The sequence below is a fragment of the Narcine bancroftii genome, chromosome 3, assembly GCF_036971445.1.
Source record: "Narcine bancroftii isolate sNarBan1 chromosome 3, sNarBan1.hap1, whole genome shotgun sequence".
NCBI classification, from domain to species: Eukaryota; Metazoa; Chordata; class Chondrichthyes; order Torpediniformes; family Narcinidae; genus Narcine; species Narcine bancroftii.
The window spans coordinates 185,496,647-185,521,354 of NC_091471.1; the positions used below are offsets into that span (position 1 = coordinate 185,496,647).

A 24,708-nucleotide genomic window follows, 5' to 3' on the forward strand; every position below is an offset into this window, starting at 1 on the left:
ACATGAAGCGTTATAGGGCTAAGCAAAAGGAGGACAAACAAATTATGGAGTCTGCCCAAGTGCAACTCCTTAAGCTTCAATTGGAAGAGGCTAGGAAAAAGGCAAATGAGGCAAAAAAGAATCCCTCAAAGGGTGCGAACCAGATGATTCAGCAACCACCACAAGGGAATAATATGAATTGGCACCCGGCCCCAAATTGGGCACCGGGTCACACCTATGGGGGCAGGACTGGAGGTCCAATGGGGGAATTCTGAGGAAGAGGGAGAGGTCGGGGTGTTCCACGAGTGCAGCCAGCCGTATGTTTTGGATGTGGTCAACCAGGACACTGGAAGAGAGAGTGCCCCCTAGCATGGGGTCTTCAGGAGACTTGGGGAAGGGGATATGGATCACCACAATATGAGCCTTGGGTCCAGCCCCAGAGATCGTCAGTGCCACCCCCAGTACATCAGGCACCCCATGCGGCTCTAGCTCCGACGAGACAATTCCCATTGCTGATGGAGGAGGAGCAATGTTACCCACAGTGACAGGGCCCGAGCACCCAAGAGCAGGTTAGGTTGGCAGACCCCCTTCCTGCAGATTAAAGTAATGGACATGGAAGTATCCTTTTTAGTGGATACGGGAGCCAGATTTTCAACACTCATTGGCGCTAAGTTTCAAGCTAAAACATCATCCTCTAGCGTCCAGCTGATAGGGTTCTCGGGTACACCAGAAAATCTGCCGTTTTCTACACCGCTAGTCACTTCTGTGGCAGGACAGACTTTCACACATCAGTACATTTTGTCAGCCAGGTGCCCTACTAATCTTTTGGGCAGAGACCTGCTGGTCAGGTGCGGAGCATCAATCCTTTGCGACCCAGCGGATTAGAGATCACCTTTCCAAATGGATATTCTATGAACTGTTCATTAACTACACTTCATTCCGGTTCTCAGATGTTGTTGGCAGCCGCTGGAGGATCCGCGTCTGAGGGACTATGGGCTGACATTTACTGGGGGCTGCTGGAACCAGAGGACCCACAGAAGGGAGGGCTGCTAAAGCTTTATAATCAATGGAAGCCGTGGATCCAGACGTTACACCCATATACCCCTCCCTCGGACCCCCTCCATGTTACCCTCTTTTACGATAGAGATGGGGATGAAATTTATCAACATGCCTTTTATGAAGAGGTAGAGGGCATACAATGGGAGATTAATTCGGACTACAAAGTGGTAGGAAAGGAGGGAGTGGCAACTACGGTAGCACTGACATCTGAACAGCTGGAGTGGTATGTGATGGCAGGTGAGGCCATTCCGCATGTCACCCTTGCAATTGGCACTACTCACCAGGCAAAAGATTTGGTGTGTCCCTTAAGGGATTGGTCCGATACCCAAATACCGACAGTGCAGTTCTCCTCATCTGGTCAGGCATACAGGATTTTATACCCGACAAATGATCGAGTCCTTCTTGAGCATAGACAGATTGAACACTTTCATGGTAGAGAGAAGATGGACCACCCCGACTCGGCCCCTATGCTAGATTCTCTCCCTGCGAACCTGTGGTCAGTGGGATCAGTAGATGTGGGTTTTTGTCAGCAGGCTGATCCCATAACCTTTGAACTGTCAGATTATACTCCAATTTGGCAGACACAGTATCCCCACAAACCTGAAGCTGAGGTGGGTCTGGCAAATGCCATTGAGGGATTAATGGATTAAGGGGTGTTGGACCATTCGTGCTCAAGTTGGAATACACCCATCTTACCTGTTCCGAAACAGGAGATGGGCAAATATCAGATGGCCCATGATTTAAGACGCATCAATGGTATTGTGCGAACACCCACAGTTCCAGTACCGAACCCATATACTGCCATGATTGCTTTAACCCCTGACCACCAGTGGTTCTCTTGCATAGATTTAGCGAATGCTTTCTTTTGTTTGCCGCTGGCAGGACAATTAAGAGATGTGTTTTCTTTCACGTATAGAGGTAGAAAGTTACAGTATACTAGACTTCCGCAGGGCTTTATCTTATCTCCAGGGATTTTCAATCAGGTTTTGAAAGAACAGCTGGGGGGGCTAGTACTGCTATGTGGGGTAGTTCTGATCCAGTACGTAGCTGATATCTTATTGGCAGCACCTGAGCCTATCTTCTGTTTGGAGGCCACAAAACTCCTGCTAGTGCAGCTGTTCAAGGCAGGTTTTAAAGTCTCTCGTTTAAAGTTGCAATGTTGTAGACAAGTGGTCTCCTTTTTAGGAAGAATGGTCTCAGTGAAAGGTACAGGGATTTCCCCTGCACATCGAACAGCGATACTACATCATCCAAAACCAAAGACAGTTAAGGAAATGCTTTCATTTTTGGGCTTGACAGGTTATAGTAGGCAGTTTATCCCATCGTATGGTGAGTTGACACATCCACTGTGAACTTTGGTGAATGAGCAGGGGATGAGGAATCTGGGAGCTACACTTGATTGGACTGCACACACTGAGATGAGTTTTATTCTACTTAAGCAAGCTCTTACAACCGCTATAGATTTGGCAATTCCAAATTATAGACACCCTTTCTTTTTGGATGTTTCTGAAAAAGCACACACGATTGTTGGTGTCCTTTTTCAGAAAAAAGAGGGTGGAAGATGTGTGCTCATGTTTGTGAGTACAACACTAGATCCGACTGAAGACAGACACCCACCATGCACGAGACATGCAGCGGGGGTAGCAAAGATTTTACAAAAGGTGGCACACATAGTGATGGGACATGGCCTGACGGTATTAACAACACATAGTACTGTAGCATTTGTGAGCTCGACAGCATTTACAATGACATCACTGAGGCAGACGAGACTGGAAAAGATTCTGAATGCTCCAAATATTACATTTACCCATGAAGGCATTAATATGGGAGAGGGAGAACCACACTGTTGTGAAAAGAGGGTTCTAAGGGATATTAAAATAAGACCCGATTTACAGGCTTCACCCTTGAGAGAACCAGATGAAACCTTATTTACAGATGGTTGTTGTTACAGACATCCTGTGGACGGATTAAAAGCCACCTATGCAGTAGTACGGAGAACCACAGAAGGATTTGAAGAAATTATTACAGGGACAGTGAGAGGAAAGGAGTCAGCACAACTGGCCAAACTACAGGGAATGATAGCAGCATTAGAATGGGCAGAAGGAAAGGAGGTAAATATATATACAGATTCGGCATATGTAGTAGGGACAATACAGGTTGAGCTGAGTCAATGGATTAGAAGTGGGTTTTTAACAGCAGCAAGGACCCCAATTAAACACGAGAAGGATGTTAGGAAATTGGCTGAGACCCTCTTGAAACCAAGGGCATTAGCAGTTATTAAATGTAAGGGCCATGATAAAACAGATATGACGGTAGCTCGGGGAAATCAGGAAGCGGACACGGCCGCAAAAAGGGCAGCAGGGTACGGCCCTCAGTTTATTATGATGCAGGCGGATAGAATGGCACATGACTTATTGCCACCTTGTGAGGTAGGAGTAATAATTCAGGAACAAGCGCAGGCATCACCCCAGGAAATGATGGTATGGAAAGAAAGGGGGACAACCGAAGATCATGGACTGTGGAGATCAATGAACGGTAGGCCAGTATTACCATCTGAACTCATAAAATCCCTCCTGGAGGAGGCACATGGGTTAACCCACTGTGGGAAGAAACAGATGATAAGGTATTTGGTACATTGGTGGCACCCCTTCCTGCCGGCGATGGTGGAGAATCATATCAGAGAGTGTAAGGTATGTATAACATATAATGTCAAGGCGACTGTGAAACCTCACGAAGGACAGTTTCTGTTGCCCAAGTTACCAGGGCAGGAAATTGTAATTGATTACACGGACATGATAGAGAGGGCAAGGGGATATTGATACCTCTTAGTAGCAGTTGATGTGTTCAAAGGTTGGCCGGAGGCAATCCCTGCCAAAAGAGAAGATGCAAAGACGGTAATTAAGTTCCTAATCAACCAGTACATTCCTATACACGGGTTTCCTAGGAAGATCAGGTCAGATAATGGAAGTCATTTTAAGAATGAAGATTTACAGGAGGTAAAAGCGATGTTAGGGTTAAAACATGCCTTTGGAACGGTGTATCATCCACAATCCCAAGGAAAAGTGGAGAGAATGAACCAAACAATAAAAGGTAAGATCGGGAAAGTACAGGCACGGACCAAATTAAATTGGGTGGATGCGCTGCCCCTGGCATTGATGTCAATGAGGAGTTCGGTAAGTTATGTGACAGGATTTACTCCGTATGAACTACAAATGGGGCACCAGTTTCTGGGACCTGGAGCCGGGATTCATACCACAAAGGAAGAGGTAAGTCCAAAGAAATGTAAGCTTTATTATGATAAACTAACGGCTCTGGTATCAGCTTTTTCACAACAGGTTACAAGTACCAAACGGAAAGGTGAAACCCCAATACCATCAGCCGCGGAGTGGGTTCTGCTAAAGGTGATCAAGAGAAAGTGGTCGGAGCCCAGGTGGACAGGACCCTAAGAGTGGTGGAAAGAACGTCCCACGCGGTTCGACTACTGGGAAAAGGAGAGATGTGGTATCATTGGAGTCAGTGAACAGCAACGGACTCACCTACACGGACACTGGAACAGATTCGAACGGAGGTGACTGAGAACCTGTGAAGCAACTACGGACTAAGAACTTTTTGTACGGGTCCCTTTAAAGAGACTATTAGATTACGGTGACTGTATTTCAGTATTTGAAGTGATATTTCTATATTGAAGTCAACAGAATTTAGGGGGCTGTGATGGACACTATGTGGGGACTATGGGTGATGTTGTTCCTAGCCCTTGAAGCATCTGGAGAAGGAACAACTGTACAAAGTGTTTGTGGTCAGCCTGGGAGGCCCATAACGAACCGAAACAGTACTTTGCAGATTGGACTGACGTTCCTGAACACTGTGTTGGGGCCCCCACTGGACTGAAGTGTGTTCATAATGGCCAAGTTTGTGAGGTTAAGTTTAACAAGGGATCGGAGATGCCGGTCCTTGCAAAAACTCCTGAGGTCTTGGTCCCATAAGTTAACTGGTGGTTGGTCTCATTTTCATGAGACCAAAAGGGGGACTGTTGGAATATAGGGGTTAATTAATCATAGAAAATATGTAGAATATATGCTTATGTACTATTCATTTTGTATACATGAATCCAGTACTATGTAACAATTTAATATTTATCTCATGGTGAAGGGAAAGAGTAAAGTAAGTAAGGGGCAGCCACAGTATGTAGCAAAGTTGGCTGATTACAGTAGGTTTAGAATTGCCTGCTCCCCAAATACAAAAGAGAGAATATGTATGAAACAATTTAGTAGGAAGGTTAAGGCAAAAGGAGGTGTTGATTAGCACAGGAGACGATGGCCAGACAAGAACAAAGAGAATCCTGACAGAGACTGTCAGAAACAAAGAGAATGGAATAACTCAGTAAGAAGGCAGAAGGAGGTGTTGAGTAGAACAGAAGAATATGGCCAAATGAGAACAAAGAAATAATTAGAAATATCTGGGGTATGAATTGATTTCTGATCAAAACAACAGGATATTCTGGCCTTGAGGATTAAGATGGGAGCTCTACACCCCAGATATCTGCAGAGCAGGAAATTACTTGTGATAAATCTTATGCAAGAAATCTAGCAAAGGAAGCCAACTTTTGTTCTGTATGATAAGGTTGAGCTGGACTCAGACGACACATAGACTAAATTGAGGGTAGGGTAAAGCCAGAGTCTGACACCGGTGAGACATTACTTGGAGTATTGTGTGTTTGTGGGCTCCTCCTTTAAGAAAGGAAGTGCTGACATTAGAGAGGGTTCAGAAGAGGTTCACAAAGATGATTCCGTTATCATAAGACATCGGAGCCAAAATAGACTATTCAGCCGATCGAGTCTACCCCACCATTTAATCATGAGTGGATCCATTTTCCCACCCAGACTCACTGCCTGGCTTACTCCCAAAATCTTTGATATCCTTGATAGTTCTTGGTTTGAACTCATTGGAATTTAGTAGAATGGTTGGGGGGGGGATCTCATTGAAACATTTTCAATGTAGATAGGCACTGACAGATTCAATGTAGAAATGTTGTTTCCCATGAGAGTCTAGGACAAGAGGGCATACTTCATTATTGCTTAGAACAGAGATGTGGAGGAGTTTCTTTGGCCAGAGGGTGGTGATTCTGAGAAATTTGTTGCCACAGGTGGTTGTGGAGGCCAAGTTATTGGATATATTTAAGGCTGAGATTGATAGGTTCTTGATTAACCAGGGCAGTGGGGCTGAGTATGAAAATGGATCAGCTCATGATTAAATGGTGGGACAGACTGGATGGTTGAATAGCCTATTTTAGCTCTCATGTCTTATGGTCTTAAATTCTACTTTTTAATGTCTGTTCTACATTTGGGGCCTCACTGTTAGTGCAGTAGTTAGCACAATGCTATTACTGCAACAGTGGTCCGGGTTGAATCTGCCTTTGTCTGTAAAGAGTCCGTATGTTCTTCCTGTGACCATGTGGATTTCCTCCAGGTGCTTTGGCTTCCTCCCACATTCCAAAAACGAATGGGGTTAGTAGGTCAATTGGTCACATGGGTGTACGTGGCCATGCAGGCTCATCAGGGAGATGGCCCTGTTACCGTGTTTTTTTCCCCCTTACCAATTAATGATATATGAATTAAGGTATAGTTGATTAATAATAGGATCTTAGGATATCCCACATTTACAATGAATAATTTCTGAAAGGTGATCACTATTACTTAGTTAAGCAAGAAAATCTCCAGACGCTGGCATTAAATTGCTGGAGAAACTCAGCAGGACACCCATCATTCATAGGAAGTTAAAGGCCAAATCAACTTTTTAACCCTTCATTGGGAACCTGAATAAAAAGGTGGGGAAGGGGGTGGGGGGGGGGGGGAGTGTGGAAGGAGAGGATGGAGGAAAGGGGAGAGAGAGCGCACAGGCTAACATACAGGTGGGAGGGTAGAAGAAAAAAGCTGATAAGTGATGAGGAAGAGGGCAGGCTGAGAAGAATATTATTTAGTTGCCAATGTAACAATCAATTTGTGCACCGTGAGGTGTCAGAAAGAGCAATATGATCTTGGTCATATTATTAAGCAGAGTTTGGTGAGAAATGCATGCTTTTCTTTTTCATCCACCTGGGTCAATGTTTCATTTCATGCAAAAGACACCACTTAAAAATGTGCACTACTGCCTGAAATGCTACACTTAAAAACTGATGAAACAATTAGATTCTGGAATAGGGCTTGAACCCATAAATTTCTACTTAGCAGAAAAGTAATATGATGAAAGCATGGTTGAGACAAGTTTTGTTTTTTTATTTCCAACATCCTGCCTTAAAAGAAAGGAAGAGAAATTCCATAATTGCATTATTACCATTGTATTCCATATTTGCACAAAAATAAAAGTCTGGTAGTGCTAGCATAGATAAAGTAACATGAAGGCAGAAAAAAATAATTATCTTTGATCAATTATATTCAGATTTAAACAGATACACTACCTGGTCTGTTCTAATTTTTGTATGGCATACAGGCAAAATCTGGAAGAAAACACAAATCAGAAAATGTAAATGTGGATATTGTTTTAGTCCAACATTTTAAAAACTGGGAATAAAAATTGAACTATATTATTATCCTAAAGGCAGAAATAATCATTTACTACAAACTAAATTGTATTTTTGATATTCTAGCAGCCATTTCAGTTAATGCAAAATGCAGTCTATTTGTGCTGTGTAACACTCTGATTTGTTCAATTGCTCCTCATAAAAGAATATGTGTAGTATGCCTGCAAATTATTAGAGCAAATCTTGCAGCAGCACAGCAACTTCCAGTGTATGCAATTTATTGGCATGCTTTTATTAGCATCCATTGACTTAAAATGTATTGGATGACAACTGCTAAAAGAACAACCTGATAAAGCTGTGACAAGAGCAAAGGGCCATCTGGGAACTCAATGACTAATTTTTCTCCACCTGATTTGTCCAATTCCCTTTTTTTTTTGCTCCTCTATTCCACTCTTACTCTTTCATTTACATAGGTTAAGGATGTAGAGGGAAACAAAGATTGAACGAAAACAGAAGTAAAAGTGTCAACAAAGTTAAATCACTAAGATTCGGGGGAGTAGATTTAGGACAGAGATGAGGAAAAATAGTTTTTCCCAGAGAGTAGTGAATGTTTGGAATTCTCTAACCAGGGAAGTGGTTGAGGCTGCCTCATTAAACATATTTAAAATTCGGTTAGATAAATTTTTACATGATAGAGGAATTAGGGGATATGGGGAGAAGGCAGGTAGGTGGAATTAGGTCATAAATTAGATCAGCCATGATCTTATTGAATGGCAGAGCAGGCTCAATGGGCCATTTTTGGCCTACTCCTGTTCCTACTATGTTCCTATAAGCTCGCAGGGTAGGAATAGCAAATAGCAGAGGACATCTGTAGAAAGTGAAGGAAGGAAAGTTTAGGGGAGACACCAGGGGGAAATTAATTTGCACAGAAAGTTGTGGATGCCTGGAATGTCTTGCCAGGGGTGGTGGTGGAGGCTAAAACTTTAAGAGACTCCCAAACAGGCACATGGACGAAAGAAAAATAGAGAGTTATGAGGTAAGATGGGTTTTTTTTTTGTTAAGTATAGTTGGCACAACATCAAGGCCCAAAAGGCCTTGCACTGTGCAGTAACATTCTATGTTCTAAGACTATATACAAATAAAACACATTTATACTTTATTCGAGGCAAATTAATGGTAATTTGACTTCATTAGAAGGTTATTACAATTTCAATTATCATGTGACAAATATAACAGATTTTTTAAAAATACATTGTATAGGCAAAATGCTGTTGGTAGAGCAACGTAAATTGACCAGCAAATTCTAGAAATCTGAAAAACACAAGATATCTCATAATTCTCTTTATTTGTTGAGCAACTTGTATAATAAAATATGCAGTGCGCATTGATAATAAATCATCATATTTCCAGCAATATCTAGATAATGACTTTTAAAAATCACCCTGTGAAAAGATCAAAGAAAATATGACACAAGCTGATAGGCTCTATTGGTCTAATTTGACTTTTACCTCCTCCTTAAACAATATCTTATTCCTCCTGCACAGTTTTTCTCTAATCCTGTTATTCTTCATTATTTTATGTACCTTATGACTTCATCTGCAAGAAGGGCATCCAACTGCAATTCTTTACAGAATGTGTTAGGGCAGCACAGTTAGTGTAGCGGTTAGCACAATGCTATTATAGTGCCAGTGACTGGGTTTGCATCTGGAACTGTCTCTAAGGAGTTTGTATGATTTCCCTGTGTCTGCATAGGTTTCCTCCAAGTGCTCTGGTTTCCTCTCAGTTTCAAACTGAATGGGGGTTGTAAGTTAATTGGGGTATTTGGGCAGCATGGGATCATGGGCCAGAAGGGCCTGATACTGTGCTGCATGTCTAACTGGAGCTGGAGTTGGATGAATTATGGATTATTCAGGGGGCTGAGGATTGATAAACAGGAGTACAATCACTCCTAGATGGCAGGAAGCTAAACGACAGTCAGGAGATGGAAAGGGAACATGCAGGCAGTGCAGGGTACCCAGTGGCCATTCCACTCAGCAATAAGTATACCCCTTTAGTTACTGCTGAGGGAGATGACCTATGTGGGCTAAGCAGCAGGCAGACCAATAGCACCGTAGATGGTTCTGATCCTCTGAACAGAAAGGTTGTCAAGCAGACCGATAGTCTAAGGCACACATGTCAAACTCTGGCCCGCAGGCCAAATTTGGCCCGCGATATAATTATATTTGGCCCGCAAGATCATATTAAATATATATTAGAGTTGGCCCGCTGGCCGCCGCGCAAGTATAGCACATGTACAGCAGCAAGCACCACCATAGTAGTGTTTAGCACTTCCACAGCAGGCACAGCAGTACACCGATATAGTTAACGGGAAAGTTAATTAGATATTCACAGCGGCGCCGATACAACGGACCCGCCGCCTAGCTACAACGGACCCGCCGCCTAGCTCCATGTGGCTGGACGTGGTGGGTCACCTCCGCGTCTCCTTGAGCTTCATCTGTGGGCGGGTGCTGCTGGGCATCGGACTTTCCGCTGGGGTGGAGGTCGCGGACGAGTTCCACTGCTCTCACAGTATTCCCGGTGAGATGGCGAGACCAGCGGGGACTCCTTGGGTTGTTGGCGGCGGTTGCGGCAGGCGGAGGCAGGGGCGGAGGAGGGAGAGGGGGCGGGGGGGGATGCCGCTCGGGTTTGCTGGCTGGGCTGGGGAGGGCTCCCTGCAGACCTCCGCTCCCTGGCATGCTTCTCGGCAACGTGCGATCCTTGGCTTAAAGGCTAGAGAGAAATATTATTTATTGAATATTTTATTTCTTATTTGTTAATGCTTTTTATGGAAAGAGTTTAACCAAAACTATTATTAAACATTTATTTTAATAAGAAAAAGTTTAACATTACATATGTTGAGAGAAAACATGCAGATGTTGTTGAAAATTTTCAATAAATATTTAGTTCGGCCCTCGACTTTGTCCAAGTTTTTAATTTTGGCCCTCGGTGAATTTGAGTTTGACACCCCTGGTCTAAGGGATCTTGGTAGCCAGGGAAAAACAGGAGAATCCGTTGCAAAGAAAGACTCCAGGATAGCGTGTTGCCTCCCGGGTGCTCGGGTCCAGGATGACTCTGAGTGGGGGCAGAAGGGGGAGGATGAGCAGCCAAAGGTCATGGTACATATTGGTATCAATGACATAGGCAGAAGTAGGGTAGAGGTCCTGCAAAGTAAGTTTTGGGAGTTTTTGAATCATTGGAATCTTTTCTTGGAAAAGTGTGACATGCACAAATGGGACGGGTTGTATCTGAACTGGAAGGGGACCAATATCCTTGCAGGGAGATTTGCTAATCCTGTTCAAACTAGATTTGCAAGGGGAGTGGGAACCAAAGTGAGGAGGCAGAGGAAGACGTGGTTGGCACCCAAGTAGGGACAACTGTGTGTAAGGACACACAGATAGGAAAAATTGCAGCCATTGGGATGAGTTGCAATGCACGGGGACACAGAGACAAAAGTAACAAATAAAGGGCTAAAGGTTTTATATTTAAATGCACGCAGCATAAAAAATAAAGTGGATGACCTTGTAGTACAGATACACATATGATGTTGTGGCCATCAGAGAGTCATGATTAAAGGAAGGATGTCATTGGAAGCAGGATGTCTAAGAATACAGTGTATGGAAAGAAGGCAGGTAAGTAGGGGTGGTGGTTTTTCTCTATTGTAGGAACAGCATTAAATCATTAGAAAGAAGTGACATGGGTTCAGAAGATATAGAATCATTGTTAGGACTGGATCTCAAGAGAGAGAATTGGTAAAATGCCTACAAGATGGCTTTTTAGAGCTCTAAGAGATCAGCTGTTCTGGATTATCGTCAAGTTTATTATCATCTGATTGTACAAGTACAACCCGACAAAACAGCATTTCCAATCTTCAATGTAAAACATGCAGACAAATAATACATATGCAGGGCAAGTATTATAGCTATAAAAATAAATACAGGTGTCAACCTTTTATCCAGGATTCAGAACACCGGTAACCTCCAGAAACCGGCATTTATTTTGGTAATGAAAACGCCTAGCCCCCCGCTCATCCGGCCTCCCTCAACCCCCCAAATCACGTCTCCCCTCCTGCCCCTGGCCATCTGTTTCCCCCGCTGGCCATCCATCAGTCACCTGCCCCCAGCCATCCATTGGTTACACCCGACCGTCCGTTGGTAATACCTGCCCCGGCTGTCCATCGCCTCCCTCCAGCCGTCTGGCCGTCCACTGCCTCCTTCCCATCTAACCTCTGACACGGCAGCAGGGGTACAGTGCTGCCGAGCCCGGAGTTCACTAGCGGCAGCGGCTAATGGTGGCTCAATGTGGGACCAATGGCCGTCTTCGTTACCTATAATCCCCCATGCAGTGCCAGAGCGGTTCCAGCTGCGTGAGGGATTACATGTAAGGAAGGTGGCCATTACTCCCACATTGAGCCAGCTGCAGCCTGCTTCTCTCCAACCAGGTGTCCGGGCATTAGAGTCACCTTTCCACTGAAGGTAAGAGAGGACAGGGACGGTTTTATTTTGTTTGAATTTAAAATTAAAAAAACATGCTAGTGATATTATGGTCTTTATTTATCTAAATAAATAATTTTGAAACTGCATTTGCTTAAAGGGAACATCATTTTAAAATGGTTCCGAAATCCAGAAGATTCCAAACAATGGCAGGTGTCGAGTCCCAACAATCCCGGATAAAAGATTAGGCACCTGTAAATAAGTATTGTTTTGTACAGAGTCTCGGATGGTTAGTGTGAGCAGTTCCTTTGGTCGTTCAGCATTCTCACTGCTCGTGGGAAGAAGCTGTTCCTCAGCCTGGTGGTGCTGGCTCTGATACTCCCATCTCTTTCCCCAATGGGAGCAGGTGAAAGATGCTGTGAGCAGGGTGGAGGGGGTCCTCAATGATTTTGCACATCTTCTTCAGACAACGATCCAGGAAGATCACGTCAATGGTGGGGTGGAGGGAGGCTTCAGTGATCCTCTCTGCCACTCTTATGGTCCTGTAGATTGACCTCTGATCCATTTCTCTGCAGCAACTATACTACACTGTGATGCAGCCGACCAGGATGCTCTCCATAGAGCTCCTATAGAAAGTAGCCATAATGGTGGGAGGTAGCCTTGCCTGATTCAGTCTTCTCAGGAAGTGCAGTCACTGTTGCGCCTTCCTGACAAGTGAGGAGATGTTGAGTGTGCACAGTAGGTCAATAGTTAAGTGAACTCCAAGGAACTTGATGCTCTCCCGTCTCTCTAGTACAAGGTTGTTGATATGTAATGGAGGATGGTCATTCCTGGTCCTCATGAAGTCCACAATCATCTCCTTCGCATTGTCCACGTTGAGATACAGGTTGTTACTCTCGTACCATTTTACGAGACTTTCAACCTCTTCTCTTTTTTTTTAAAACTTTATTTAAGATTTTATAACATGAATAAAATAGAAGATTACATTTAAAAAAAATAAAAATAAGATAATAAAATTACAGTACCACATCGGTAAACTAAATAAACTAACCCACCCCATTGATTATTACACAACATTAATAACCTAACTTAAAATTAGTCGAACCCCCCCCAAAATAAAGAGTGAAGAGTTAATAAAATGAACAATATTATATATAAGAAAAAAAAGCCCACTTACAAAAAAAAGATAAAACATAACAAGATACTAACAAAAAAAAGTTATCAATACTAAAATATCACACTTTAAAACATATTTAAAGCAAACTTAAATGCATATATTTAACAAACGGAGTCCACTTTAACCTATAAAAAGACATCCTATCCTGAATTGAAAAAGATATCCTTTCCATGGTCAAACAGGATTTCATCTCCAAATGCCTCAATCTCTTCTCTGTAGTGTGACTCATCATTGTTGCTGATGAGGTCAACTACTAGGTGTTGTGTAATGCACCAGAGGTGATTAGAGAGCTTAGAGTAAATGAATTAAGAGGGGGCAGTGATCAGAATATGAATGAGTTCAATTTAAGATTTAACAAGAAACTAAAGACAGATGTTTCTGTATTTCAGTGGAACAAAAGGAATTACAGTGGCATGAGAGAGGAACTGGCAAAAGTATATTGGAAGGGGTCACTAGCAGGGAAGACATTAGAGCAGTAATGGATGGAGTTTCTATAATGAGGAAGGTACAGGATAAATAAATACCAAAAAGAGGAAATATTCAAATGGAAAAATGTCACAACTGTGGCTGACAATGGAAGTCAAAGCCAACATAAAAGCAAAACAAAGGGCATATAAAGAAGCAAAAAATAATGAGAAGATAGAGAACTTGGAAATTTTTTTAAAACTTGCAGAAGGCAACTAAAAAACTCATAAGAAGGGATAAGATGAAGTATGAAAGTTGGCTAACAAATACTATCAGAGGATACAAACTCTTCATCATAAAGAGAGGTGAGAGTAGATATAGGACCACTAGAAAATGGTGCTGGAGAAATATTAATGGGAGACAAGGAGATGGGAGAAGAACTAAATGAGCACCAGTCTTCACCGTGGAAGACTTTAGCAGTGTGCCAAATGTCAAAGGGTATCAAGGAAGAGAACTAAGCGCAGTTACTATTTCAAGGGAGAAGATGCTCAGAAAAATGAATGGTCTAAGTGTGAATAAGTCTCCTGGACCAAATGGATTGCACTCTTGGATTCTGAAAGAAATAGCAGTGGAGATTGTGGATACATTGGTAATGATCTTTCAGGAATCAAAAGATGAAGGTATGGTCCCAGAGGACTTGAAAATCACAAATGTTACCCAACTATTCAAAAAGGGAGTGAGAAAGCAGAAATGAAATTGTAGACTGGTTATCATGATGTCAGTGGTTAGGAAGATGTTGGAATTGATTGTCAAGGATGAGGTTGCAGAGTATTTGGAGGCAGATGAGAAGATAGACCAAAGCTACCATGGTTTTCTCAAAGTAAAATCTTGCTTGACAAACCTAATGGAATTCTTTGAAGTGACAAGCAGACTAGATATAGGAGATATTGTGTATTTCGATTTTCAGAAGGCCTTTGACAAGGTTCCGCTCAGGAGGCTCCTTAACAAGAGCCCATGGTATAACAGGAAACATACTAGCATGGGTAGATCAGGAAGCAGAAAGTGGAATACAGGGATCATATTCTGGTTGAATGCCAGTTCCCAGTGGTCGATGTTGGAGCTGCTTCTTTTTATGTTGTATATTGATTTAGATGATGGAATGAATGAATTTGTGGCAATTTGCAGACGATACAAAGGTAGGTGGAGGAGCAGGAAATGATGAGGAAATAAGAGACACTGTCAGAAAGTGTACAGTCATGAACCATGGCATAAAAAAAAACAGACAGCCTATTTTCAACCATGGGGTGAAATTTTTAAAAATCCAGATGAAAAGGGTCCTGGGAGACCTCATACAGGATAGCCTGAAGGAAAACTTGCATGTTGAGTCAGTGGTGAAGAATATAAGAGCAGGGATATGATGTCAAAGCTTTATAAGGCACCGGTGAGACCTTACTTGGAGTATTGGAAGCAGTTGTGGGCCCCTCATTTAAGAAAGGATGTGCTGATGTTGGATAGGGTTCAGAGGAGGTTCACAAGGATGATTCAGGGAATGAAAGGTTTTATCATATGAGGAGCATTTCCCAGTTCTTGTTCTGTGCTCATTGGAATTTAGAATGAGAGGGGATCTCATTATAACATTTCAAATGTTGAAAGGCGTGGACAGAGTAGATAAAGAATGGTTGTTTCCCATGGTGGGAGAGTCTAGGACAAGAGGACACAACTTCTGGATAGAAGCGTGTATAATTAAAACAGAGATGTGGAGGAAATTCTTCAGCCAGAGGGTGGTAAATCTGTGGAATTTGTTGCCACAGGTGATTGTGGATGTCATTGGGCTTATTTAAGGAAGAGATTGATAGGTTCTTGATCAGTCAGGGCATCAAAGGTTATGGGGAGAAGGCCGGGCAGTAGGGCTGAGTGGGAAAATGGATCAGCTCATGATTAAATAGAGAGGCAGACTTGAGGGGCTGAACAGCTATTTCTGCTCCCTTGTCTTATAGTCTAATCAATCCAAATAAGTTTGGTTGACAAGGGTTTTGTTTTAATTGTTAACTTTGGGAATTCTTTACACAGGTTCACAACTGTCTATTTAAAAAGATTGTTCCAAATCACCAACTTAAACTTCTTGCATTTCATCTTAAATGTGCATCAGTTTCTTCATCAGTCTTGGATCTAAGTGGATTTGGCTATGTATCCCATCCTCAGCCAATGGCCAACCATATGTTTATTGGGAAGGCATCCCTTTCATAATCTAGGATCGGCTGTACTGGTTTAGTTGTTCAGACACTTGTTCTGATGATCTTGAGACTGAAGTTCAAATTTCATCATCTACGGAATTGAAATTTATTTAATAATTTAAAAATAAATCATCCAGTCATTTTTTAAAACTACCCTGTACATTATTGTCCTACAAAGCACAAAATTTGCCATTGTCACCTGGTCTGATTCATATACAATTTCAGATTCACATGTGTTCTGAAATGGCCTGGAAAAGGCAATTAGGCATGGGCAATATTCAAAAGCAACATGTAACACTTCAAATGTTGAAAGGCATGGATGGAGTAGATATAAAATGGTTGTTTCCCATGGTAGGAAAGTTCCATTGGGAACTGACAGCTAACTACAGTCAGCTTGTCCCTAATTGCATTACAATATGGAAGTTAGGAAGAACCAGAGGTCAGATGTCAGTGCATCTGACCTGCTCCATCAAAGCAGAGCACAGATATCTTGGTTTGAGAAGCCAGATGCATCAAACTTTACACCCTTGAAGGTGACCCTTTATATTTGCTAACTTTAAGTAGATGTTCATATTGATTTTACAAAATTTTTTTTATTAATTTCTAGCACTTAAAGGTAATTTAGACGTTTTTTTTTTAAATCCTTAATTATTTACTTTCTTTCATACTCTCACTATGTATCTTTGATCTACTCAGGCGACAGTTTCAGGATTCACCACCAAAGGCTAAATGCTCAACTCTGCAGCAGCTAGGCGAGCAGGATTTGGTCCATCAACTCTTGCACGCGCTGACTTCCTGGATGTCTAGTGTCCCTTTTTTTCTTCAATTTAGGTGATTTGCGATCAGGTCATAGGTTGGCGAGGCTGTGTAATCCCTGGATTTACAAGAGCTTTCCCATCAAAATTGCCCATATTTATTCTAATCGCATGTGCACTGGCAGCATTTTAAAAATAGAGTCCTTTAAAAATCAGTGCATTGCTCTACTCTATTGAAATGGAACAATTAGCAAATCCATTGGATTCAACAGAATACTTTTTCCACATTTCAATGCAAAGGCTGCGCTTGCCTTTGTGAAGTCAAATACTGCACGTTTGGGAGATGTTTTGCTGTTTCTGTTTGATGATGCGGAAGTTCATTGCGAGGTGCAAGGCCGCTCCAAAGCTGCGCATTAATTGAAATCAGAACTAAAACAGCTCGCTAGCCACCCCTGCTGACTGTCACTGCCCCTCTTACCATGACAGTGGCTATGATGGAGATCAGCGCATCACTGTAAGCCAGCAGCCGCTGCGATGACTGCTGGCTGCCGTGATCGGGATGCTCCTCTCCATGTCTGCTGTCCGGGCTGAAGCTGGCACTGGGCTGCACCGATTCGCTCCCCGCTGCATACTGGACCAGGAGGCTCGCCTCTCCTTCCATGGCGCCCCCGTGCCCGTATCGTCACAGGGAGAACGAGCCGCGAAATGTCACCCGCCGGCGCCTCCTTCCTTCGACTGCCAGCCGACGCGCGTCTCTCCGCGGGGGCGAGCTGCTGCCCTCTGTGCGTGCGCGCGCGCGCGGGGGGAGCGCGTGGGAGCCGCCATCAGACGCACGCGCGCGGGGGGAGCGCGTGGGAGCCGCCATCAGACGCACGCGCGCGGGGGGAGCGCGTGGGAGCCGCCATCAGACGCACGTGACCAGGCGCACACGCGGGGCGAGGCGCGGACGTGGAAGGCGCGCGTCGCCCCGCGCTGCGGGCGGCGTCCTGGGCGCTGCAAGGTGTGCGCGCGCACACGCGCGCTGGCGCCCCCTCCCCCGCCCCAACGCAGGCTCGAAAAGAAGGCAATCATTAACAATTATACGAATTGAAAATAATCTCTTAGTTAATGGTTTCTGTGAACTGGTAAGTCGGTTTTTCAAATACCGCATTTACACATCACTGAACAAAGTAGAGTTCAAAGCATAGACTAAAACCTTAACTGACTACGTTACTTCGTAGACTGCAATCAGACTTGCACCATTGCCAACAATTATCGTGAAACAAGTTCAAGCTTAAAATTGCGCAAGCATTCAGCACGCACATAGATTTGTCACAGGGGAAAAAAAAATTGCCCAACATCAAGCATTTTGCGTACACTGGCCAATTAAAAACTAGAGGGAACCTTGCTCAGGGGGAGTTTCAATTAATTAATTCAGTCTTTTGGGCAGCTGAATTTTTTTCCTCCCTCTTCAAGCTTTTCCTTAATGTGGTTTTCAGCCAACCCTCAAATATTAAACCATAATATTGTACCTCGTCTGTGTTATGAGCCCAGAGGACCCCAAAACCTAGCAGCAATAGAAATTCATCAAGACAAAAGGTTACTTGAACAAAAGTTGCTTTCAATTATCTTTAAACATAAAAACAGGATCAAACTTTAACTTATTACTATTAACTTCACCCCCTTCTAATTCTAAGCACATGTGTGTATGTTCAGAAAAGTTCTTTGGTTCACAGTCCAATCTCACTTCTCACTCCTCCAAGTTCACTGGTATCAGGCAATTCTTATACTGTGTACAGAACTTAACATTTTTGAATTTCAACAAGCGTTAATGCATAAAAGATAAATGGTTAGCACTCGGGAAGGTTCTTGTTGGTTTTCAGAGAGAGATTTGTTGCTCGTTGGACACAAATTGATTCCTTCTGATCAGCCACTTCAGTGCCTTGCCGAAGAAACTTATCCCATCAGGGTTTTCCAGATAATAACCTCTTTCTTTCAGGTCACCACAGAGTTCCTTTTTGTTTCCCTTATTTCAAGTGAAACATTATACAGCCAGTCCTCTCCTCTTGAATGGACCATAAGAGCTTTGAACAGGCTGAACTAAGAACTCACAACCCGTCTTCCAAATGGGGTTTTTCCACAAGCTTGCCACATGCTCCAGTCCTAGCTGCTGCTGCTGAAATGTAAAACTGTAGAACTGAATTCTCTCTCTCTCTCTCAGGGAAAAGCCTGTTTTACTCTCTCTGCTTGCAAAAACCACATGACCTTCCTAAAAGAGCAAAGTGAATTCAGACAGACTGCAGCATCAGACCTAATCTTCCGAGTTTGTTCATCTGTTGCTTTCCAAAACAATAATCCATTACTCCACAGCATGTCCAATTAACACCTACTTGTAAAATCTCGATAGGCATTTCTTCAAAGTTTTTGCAAAGGCACTCAGAGCCTGGACTGTCTGGATTGAGCAGTGCTCTGGCATTTTAAATGAGATCTGTTTTGAAGTATTTGTATCTGTGTGTGATCTAACTAAAAACCCCACAATTTATCTCCTTTAAAACATATCATTAAACAATATAAAATATAACATAATCTGTCACACCTGCAATAAACCTGTTATGGAAATAGAGCAACAGAATTACCCTTCTAAACTATGGTTGCCCCAACCTCAGCAATCAAGCTGCAGTATTACAAGCACATGCCTTTGCACAAATTGGCAGATCAAGCTCTAAAGCATAATTCGCTGTTTAAACAACTCCAGAGTATGGGCTTTATTTACATCCAGTATCCCCAAGAACAAGGTCTGGCTCCACCACAATGTCCTCTGATGTTAAACGTTCACCTTGAAAACATGGATCCCTTCCCATTGAAACACCTCTCAGTGAAGGCATTCGACAGTGATGAAGTTCATCATTATCTTTACTGTGTCAGCAGAGCCTTTGATCAATTGAGGAAAAGGATTTTTGAAGGTAAAGTCAACTAAACACACTGTCTTTCGATAAAGCACTTTGTATCTTAACATCCACTAATCCTTCTCTCCTATTAATGCTGCTTGATCCATGGAGTTTCTCCAGAACAGGGTGTTTAGCTTCAGATTCCAGCATCTACACTTTCCTGTGTGCCCACTCTGCTTCCAGCACTTGCTCTGGTAGTGTATTCTGCGTAGATGGTCACTACTCTGCGTGGGAAAAAAAATCCCCTTAGATCTCTTCTAAAGCTCCTCCAATCTGACAAAATTCATAAATAGCCAGCCACCCAAGAATCATGCCCTCACAAGTGCATCTGACAGCTAGAAAAACTATAACAGATAAATCAATATACTAGAAGAATGGCCACAAATGCTGTTTGGACAAAATCCTTCAAACCTGCCAGGCCAACACTGAAGCCACAGTTGGCTAAGTTGGGCCACCAACATCTATTGCATGTTTGACACCATATATAGACACTTGAACTTTGTCAAGGGGAAGATTAACATGTAGATGGAGATAAAGATTCAAGGTTTTGCTCAAAAGTTTTCTTTCAGCATTCTCAGTGATTTATGTTTTTAATTCATTTAGACTTGGAGCACAGTAACAGGCCATTTCGGCCCATGAGTCCATGCTGCCCAATTTACCTCCTATTTACCTATAATATACCCACAATTAACCTCTCCCCAACCCCAGTATATTTCTGGGGCTCACTGGCCTGTGACTGCTTAAAATTGAGAAAAAGATTTTCATTATTGTATGGAAAACCACACAAAGAATACACAGAAGGCAGTAAATGACAGAAAGAGCATACTGTAGCGGACCAAGTGACCGCGTGGTTAGACAGGCCAAATCACTGCACCAGTCGGCTGACGCAAGATGGCACAGGCCCTCCTTCACTACAGAGAAGCCCACGGTTGATGCCACGTGTGGACTAAGGGAACTCCCTGCTTCCGGGTGGCATATTGCTGGCCAAGAAGTGACGCTGCAACAAGCTTACATCACTTCTGGAAGCCAGTGCACACGTCACCGGAAGTGGGCGTCCCCTTCACGCAATGCAGTGAATTCAAGCAATAAAATCAGTTTACTGGTTCACCCTTGCACCATGTGGACGTCTCTTTATTCTGTAGCACTGCCATAGCAGATGCTACAGCGGTGACCCCGACGGTTCCAATGTTTTGGAACCCGCACCAACCACAACAGGATGCAAGATACCGCTACTACTACAGTCTCAACGGCTGAGACCAGCACAGTGGGCATGCATTTACCGCCCTTCTGGGCAAACCAGCCCAGGAACTGGCTGCAACTGGCTGAATCCCAGTTCCACATCAGCGGAATCATCTCAGAGGACAAGCGTGCTAAATGCCACCACCAGAGCCAAATTAAACTCCTTCATGGAGAACCTGTCAAAGAAGTGTAAGAACGAGCAGTTCAGGCAGTTCCTCCTCAACTCCCTAGAACTCAGCCAGCATGAGCGCACCGTTTGGATCTTAAACATGCAGGGGCTGGGTGACAGAAATCCCTCTGAGCTCATGCACAAGATGGTGGCCCTAGCGGACGGACACACAGACTGTTTCCTTTTTGAGGTGCTGTTCCTTTCCAAGCTGCCGGTACACATCTCCTCAACAGTTTCTGACATGAATTTCAGTGCCCTGCAACTGGTAGCCAAGGAAGCAGACAGACTGTTCCATGCCCTACAGCAGAGCTTCCTCCACGTACAGCCCGTCTACACAGTTGGCGGCGCCGCCTCAACAACCCCGCTGGCTCTTCCAGCAAAGGCCACAGCACAACCACAATGCGCTGGATGCCCAGAGAAACAAAATGAAGATGGTTTCTATCACCGCAGATGGGTCCAAATGCCTGTCAGTGCACCCCCCCCCCCACCCATGCTCCTACCCAACTACCAAACCTATCACAGCAATGGGCAATGGGCAAGACGGTGACCGATAATAGCCTCAACAGTTGGTGCTCTGAAAGGCCCACTCTACCTCAGAGACCAATGGAGAAAGAGAGATTTCCTACTCAACACGGGTGCAGAAATCAGCCTCATCCCACTGTCGTATTTCGAGGCCAGACACAACCCCTGCAAGGCCTTCCCCTGCAAGCAGCCAACAGATCCTCCATCCCGAGCTATGGAACCCACCTGGTCACCATCCACGCCACAGGCATGGTTTTCCACAATCACAGCCAAGGGACAGGCCCTACTTGGAGCGGACTTCCTCCAGGCACATGAACCTTTGGTGGATGTGTTGAGATGCCAGTTAGTGAATGCTACCACGCTCCAATCTTTCCCCCTCACCCTAAGGCAACATTCCTTCCTGCCGTTAGGGATCCACACCTTGGACAGAGATGCGTACACGCACCTACTGGCCAAGTACCCAGCCTTACTAGTGCCCAACTTTCACGACTCCAACCCGCCATATGGCATGGAACACCACATCATCAAGTCTGTTGGGTCCCCAGTGCATGCACAGGCCCAGCGTCTCCCACAAGACAACCTCCTGCAAGCCGGCTGAGTTTGCCACCATGGAGGAGCTGGGGATCGTCCGCCATTCAAACAGCCTGTGAGCCTCCCCACTCCACATCATGCAGAAGAGCTCTGGCAGTTGGCGCCCATGCGGCAACTACAGATGACCGAACAAGGCGACAGTCCCAGAGAGATATCCCATCCCACACATCCAGGACTTTGCCATGAGGCTACAAGGCTGCTGAATCTTTTCCAAGGTGGACCTCATAAAAGGATACCACCAGATCCCAGTATACCCCAGTGACATACCAAAAATGGCAATTATCACACCCTTCGGCCTCTTCAAGTTTCTGCGAATGCCCTTCGGACTGAAGAACGTGGCCCAGACGTTCCAGCAACTGATGGATGTGGTCGGCAGGGACCTCAACTTAGACGACATCCTCATCACCAGCCCCGATGCCAGTACACACAGGACGCATCTGACCCTCCTGTTCAACAGACTGCAGCAGTTCGGACTCACAGTGAATCCAGCCAAGTGCCAGTTCGGACTAGAGTCAATAGACTTTCTGGAACACCGCATCACCCCAGAGGGAGCCACACCACTGCCAGACAAGGTAGAGGCCATCCAAAGCCAAGCACGACCAAATACCTGCAGGAATTCCTGGGGATGGTAAATTTCTATCATCGCTTCCTAATGGGAGTGACCACCCTTATGCAGCCCCTGTTCGCACAGCACCGAAGGAGAACCTCCCTGCCTTGTCCGCAGAGATAGTGTGCGGTTTCCCACTCACCATTCCCGGGGACATCCATTTCAACCCCCCCAGCCCACATCCCAGCACCTAAGATGACCTCCAGAGTTTGAGGTTGTAAGCGGGTGAACGCCCGTACCCTGGCCATTGTCTCGACACGGCTCGCCACCCAGCCACGTCTTCATGCAGAGAGCACAACAAGGAATCCCCCTACCATATTCATATAAAGGCCCATTCAAGGTGCTGCAGAGAGACGATGTCATGTTTACTCTGGTCATTGGCAGCCAACAGGACAGATTCACAATTGACTGCCTCAAGGCAGCGCACCTGGACTCAGACCTGCTGGCCCTGGACTCCTAGGTTAGGTGCCGAGGCCAACCGCCCAGAGACTGTGTTAACTCGCTCAGAGGGCGGCAGCAATTCTGGGGGGGGGGGGGGGGGGGGGGTGAGGGGGTGGGTGGTGTAGCGGGCTGAGTGTAGATGGCGCAAATCACTGCATCAGTCGGCTGACCCAAGATGGCACGGGCCACCCTTCACTACCAAGGAGAGGCCCATGGTTGACGCCACATGTGGACTAAGGGAACTCCCCACTTCCGGCTGGCATTCCCGCTGGCCAAGGAGTGATGCCACGACGCACTGACTTCACTTCCGGAAGCCAGCACACACATCACTGAAAGTAGGTGTCCCCTTCGCACAATCAGTTTACTAGTTCACCCTCACTCCATGTGGATGTCTTTATTCCATAGCACTGCCGTAGCAGAAGCTACAATATCATTTTAATAACTACTTATCTGCCTGTTCCAGTAATTACCTCCTTTACCACTGTGGTTGAGTCTGCAATTTTCACATTGGTCTCATTAAGCACTTAAGAACTCACAAAACCAATTTGGAAGCAAGTCATTCTTGACATGATGGGCTGCCTATGAAGAAAAAGAGGGGAAAGCAGGTTTGAACTTGAATCGGCCTAGATCCAAGAATAGAAAATAATTTATGCAGGCATTTACAGTTTGCAAAGAGAAAATTACCTAGTTGGCATCACTGTCTAATATTTTTGATATGCTGTGCATGAATGACTTGAACCTAAAAACAGATCAAAACTGCAAGTAATTTTTAAAAAACAGGTCAATGGAAATTGGACTGTTAGTTATTTATGTGAATAGAACTACAGCCGATTAAATTTAAGGAAAGGTTACAAAATCTTGCATATTGATAGGAGAGATGGGACAGACAGTTCAATAAATAGTGTTGAAATTGCTGAAGTACTATTAAAGACGTGTTTTATGGTATGAAAAGAATTATTGGGAGATGGTTTTGCACAGATAATAAAATATTGCAAATGGTTTACATTTTAAATGACCTTGTGGTGCCTAAATATCCCAATTAACCTATAACACCTAAACTTTTTTTGAAGGGTGGGGGGGGAGGACTGGAGAACCCAGAGGAACCTATGCAGACACAGGGAGAACATCTGAACTCCTTACAGACAGTGCCCAATTCAAACCCAGGTTGCTGGTGCTTTAATAGCATTGTGTATGTAGTGTATACAATATTGATGGTGAACAATAATTGTTAGTATAAAGCTGTCACCCATTTAAGAATTGTATACTGGAATGTGAAAAACTGCTTCCAGTGCTCAGAGCGATTCGAAGGCAGTCCCTTGAATTATTTTGGTTAAGAATCTCTTTGGCATACACAGTTTACACTGATGGCTATAAAATGGCAAAACAAATCATAGCCATTACAACAGACAGGCAGCGATGAACTGAAAAACATCACAGATGCTGCAAATATGAAATACAAACAAAAGGCTGGAAACACAGTAGCTTCCTGTCACATTGTTGCTTTAACAATGGGACTAGGCAGAATAATAATTTGACACAGACTAGAAGGGCCAAAGGGCCTGTTTCTGCTGTAATGTTCTATGGTTTTAACTGCTGACTACTTCCAATATTTTCAGT

General features: G+C 44.2%; 1 protein-coding gene across 4 annotated transcripts in view; it reads right to left on the reverse strand.

Annotated features, from left to right (window-relative positions):
* tmem175 (transmembrane protein 175) overlaps positions 1–17,514 on the reverse strand; it is an 80,019-nt gene extending 62,505 nt beyond the window's left edge. For 2 of the 4 annotated variants that reach the window (XM_069926072.1, XM_069926070.1), the window contains exons 1-2: positions 17,074–17,512; positions 7,493–7,531 (exon numbers count right to left, since the gene is read on the reverse strand). In XM_069926072.1, the coding sequence (XP_069782173.1) occupies positions 7,493–7,531; positions 17,074–17,256 (222 nt within the window). In that variant the 5' untranslated portion in view covers positions 17,257–17,512. Of the gene's footprint in view, positions 1–3,860; positions 3,907–7,492; positions 7,532–17,073 lie in introns of all 4 variants that reach the window. The other 2 variants (XM_069926073.1, XM_069926071.1) reach the window with 2 other exon arrangements.
* Between the last annotated feature and the right edge of the window lie 7,194 nt (positions 17,515–24,708).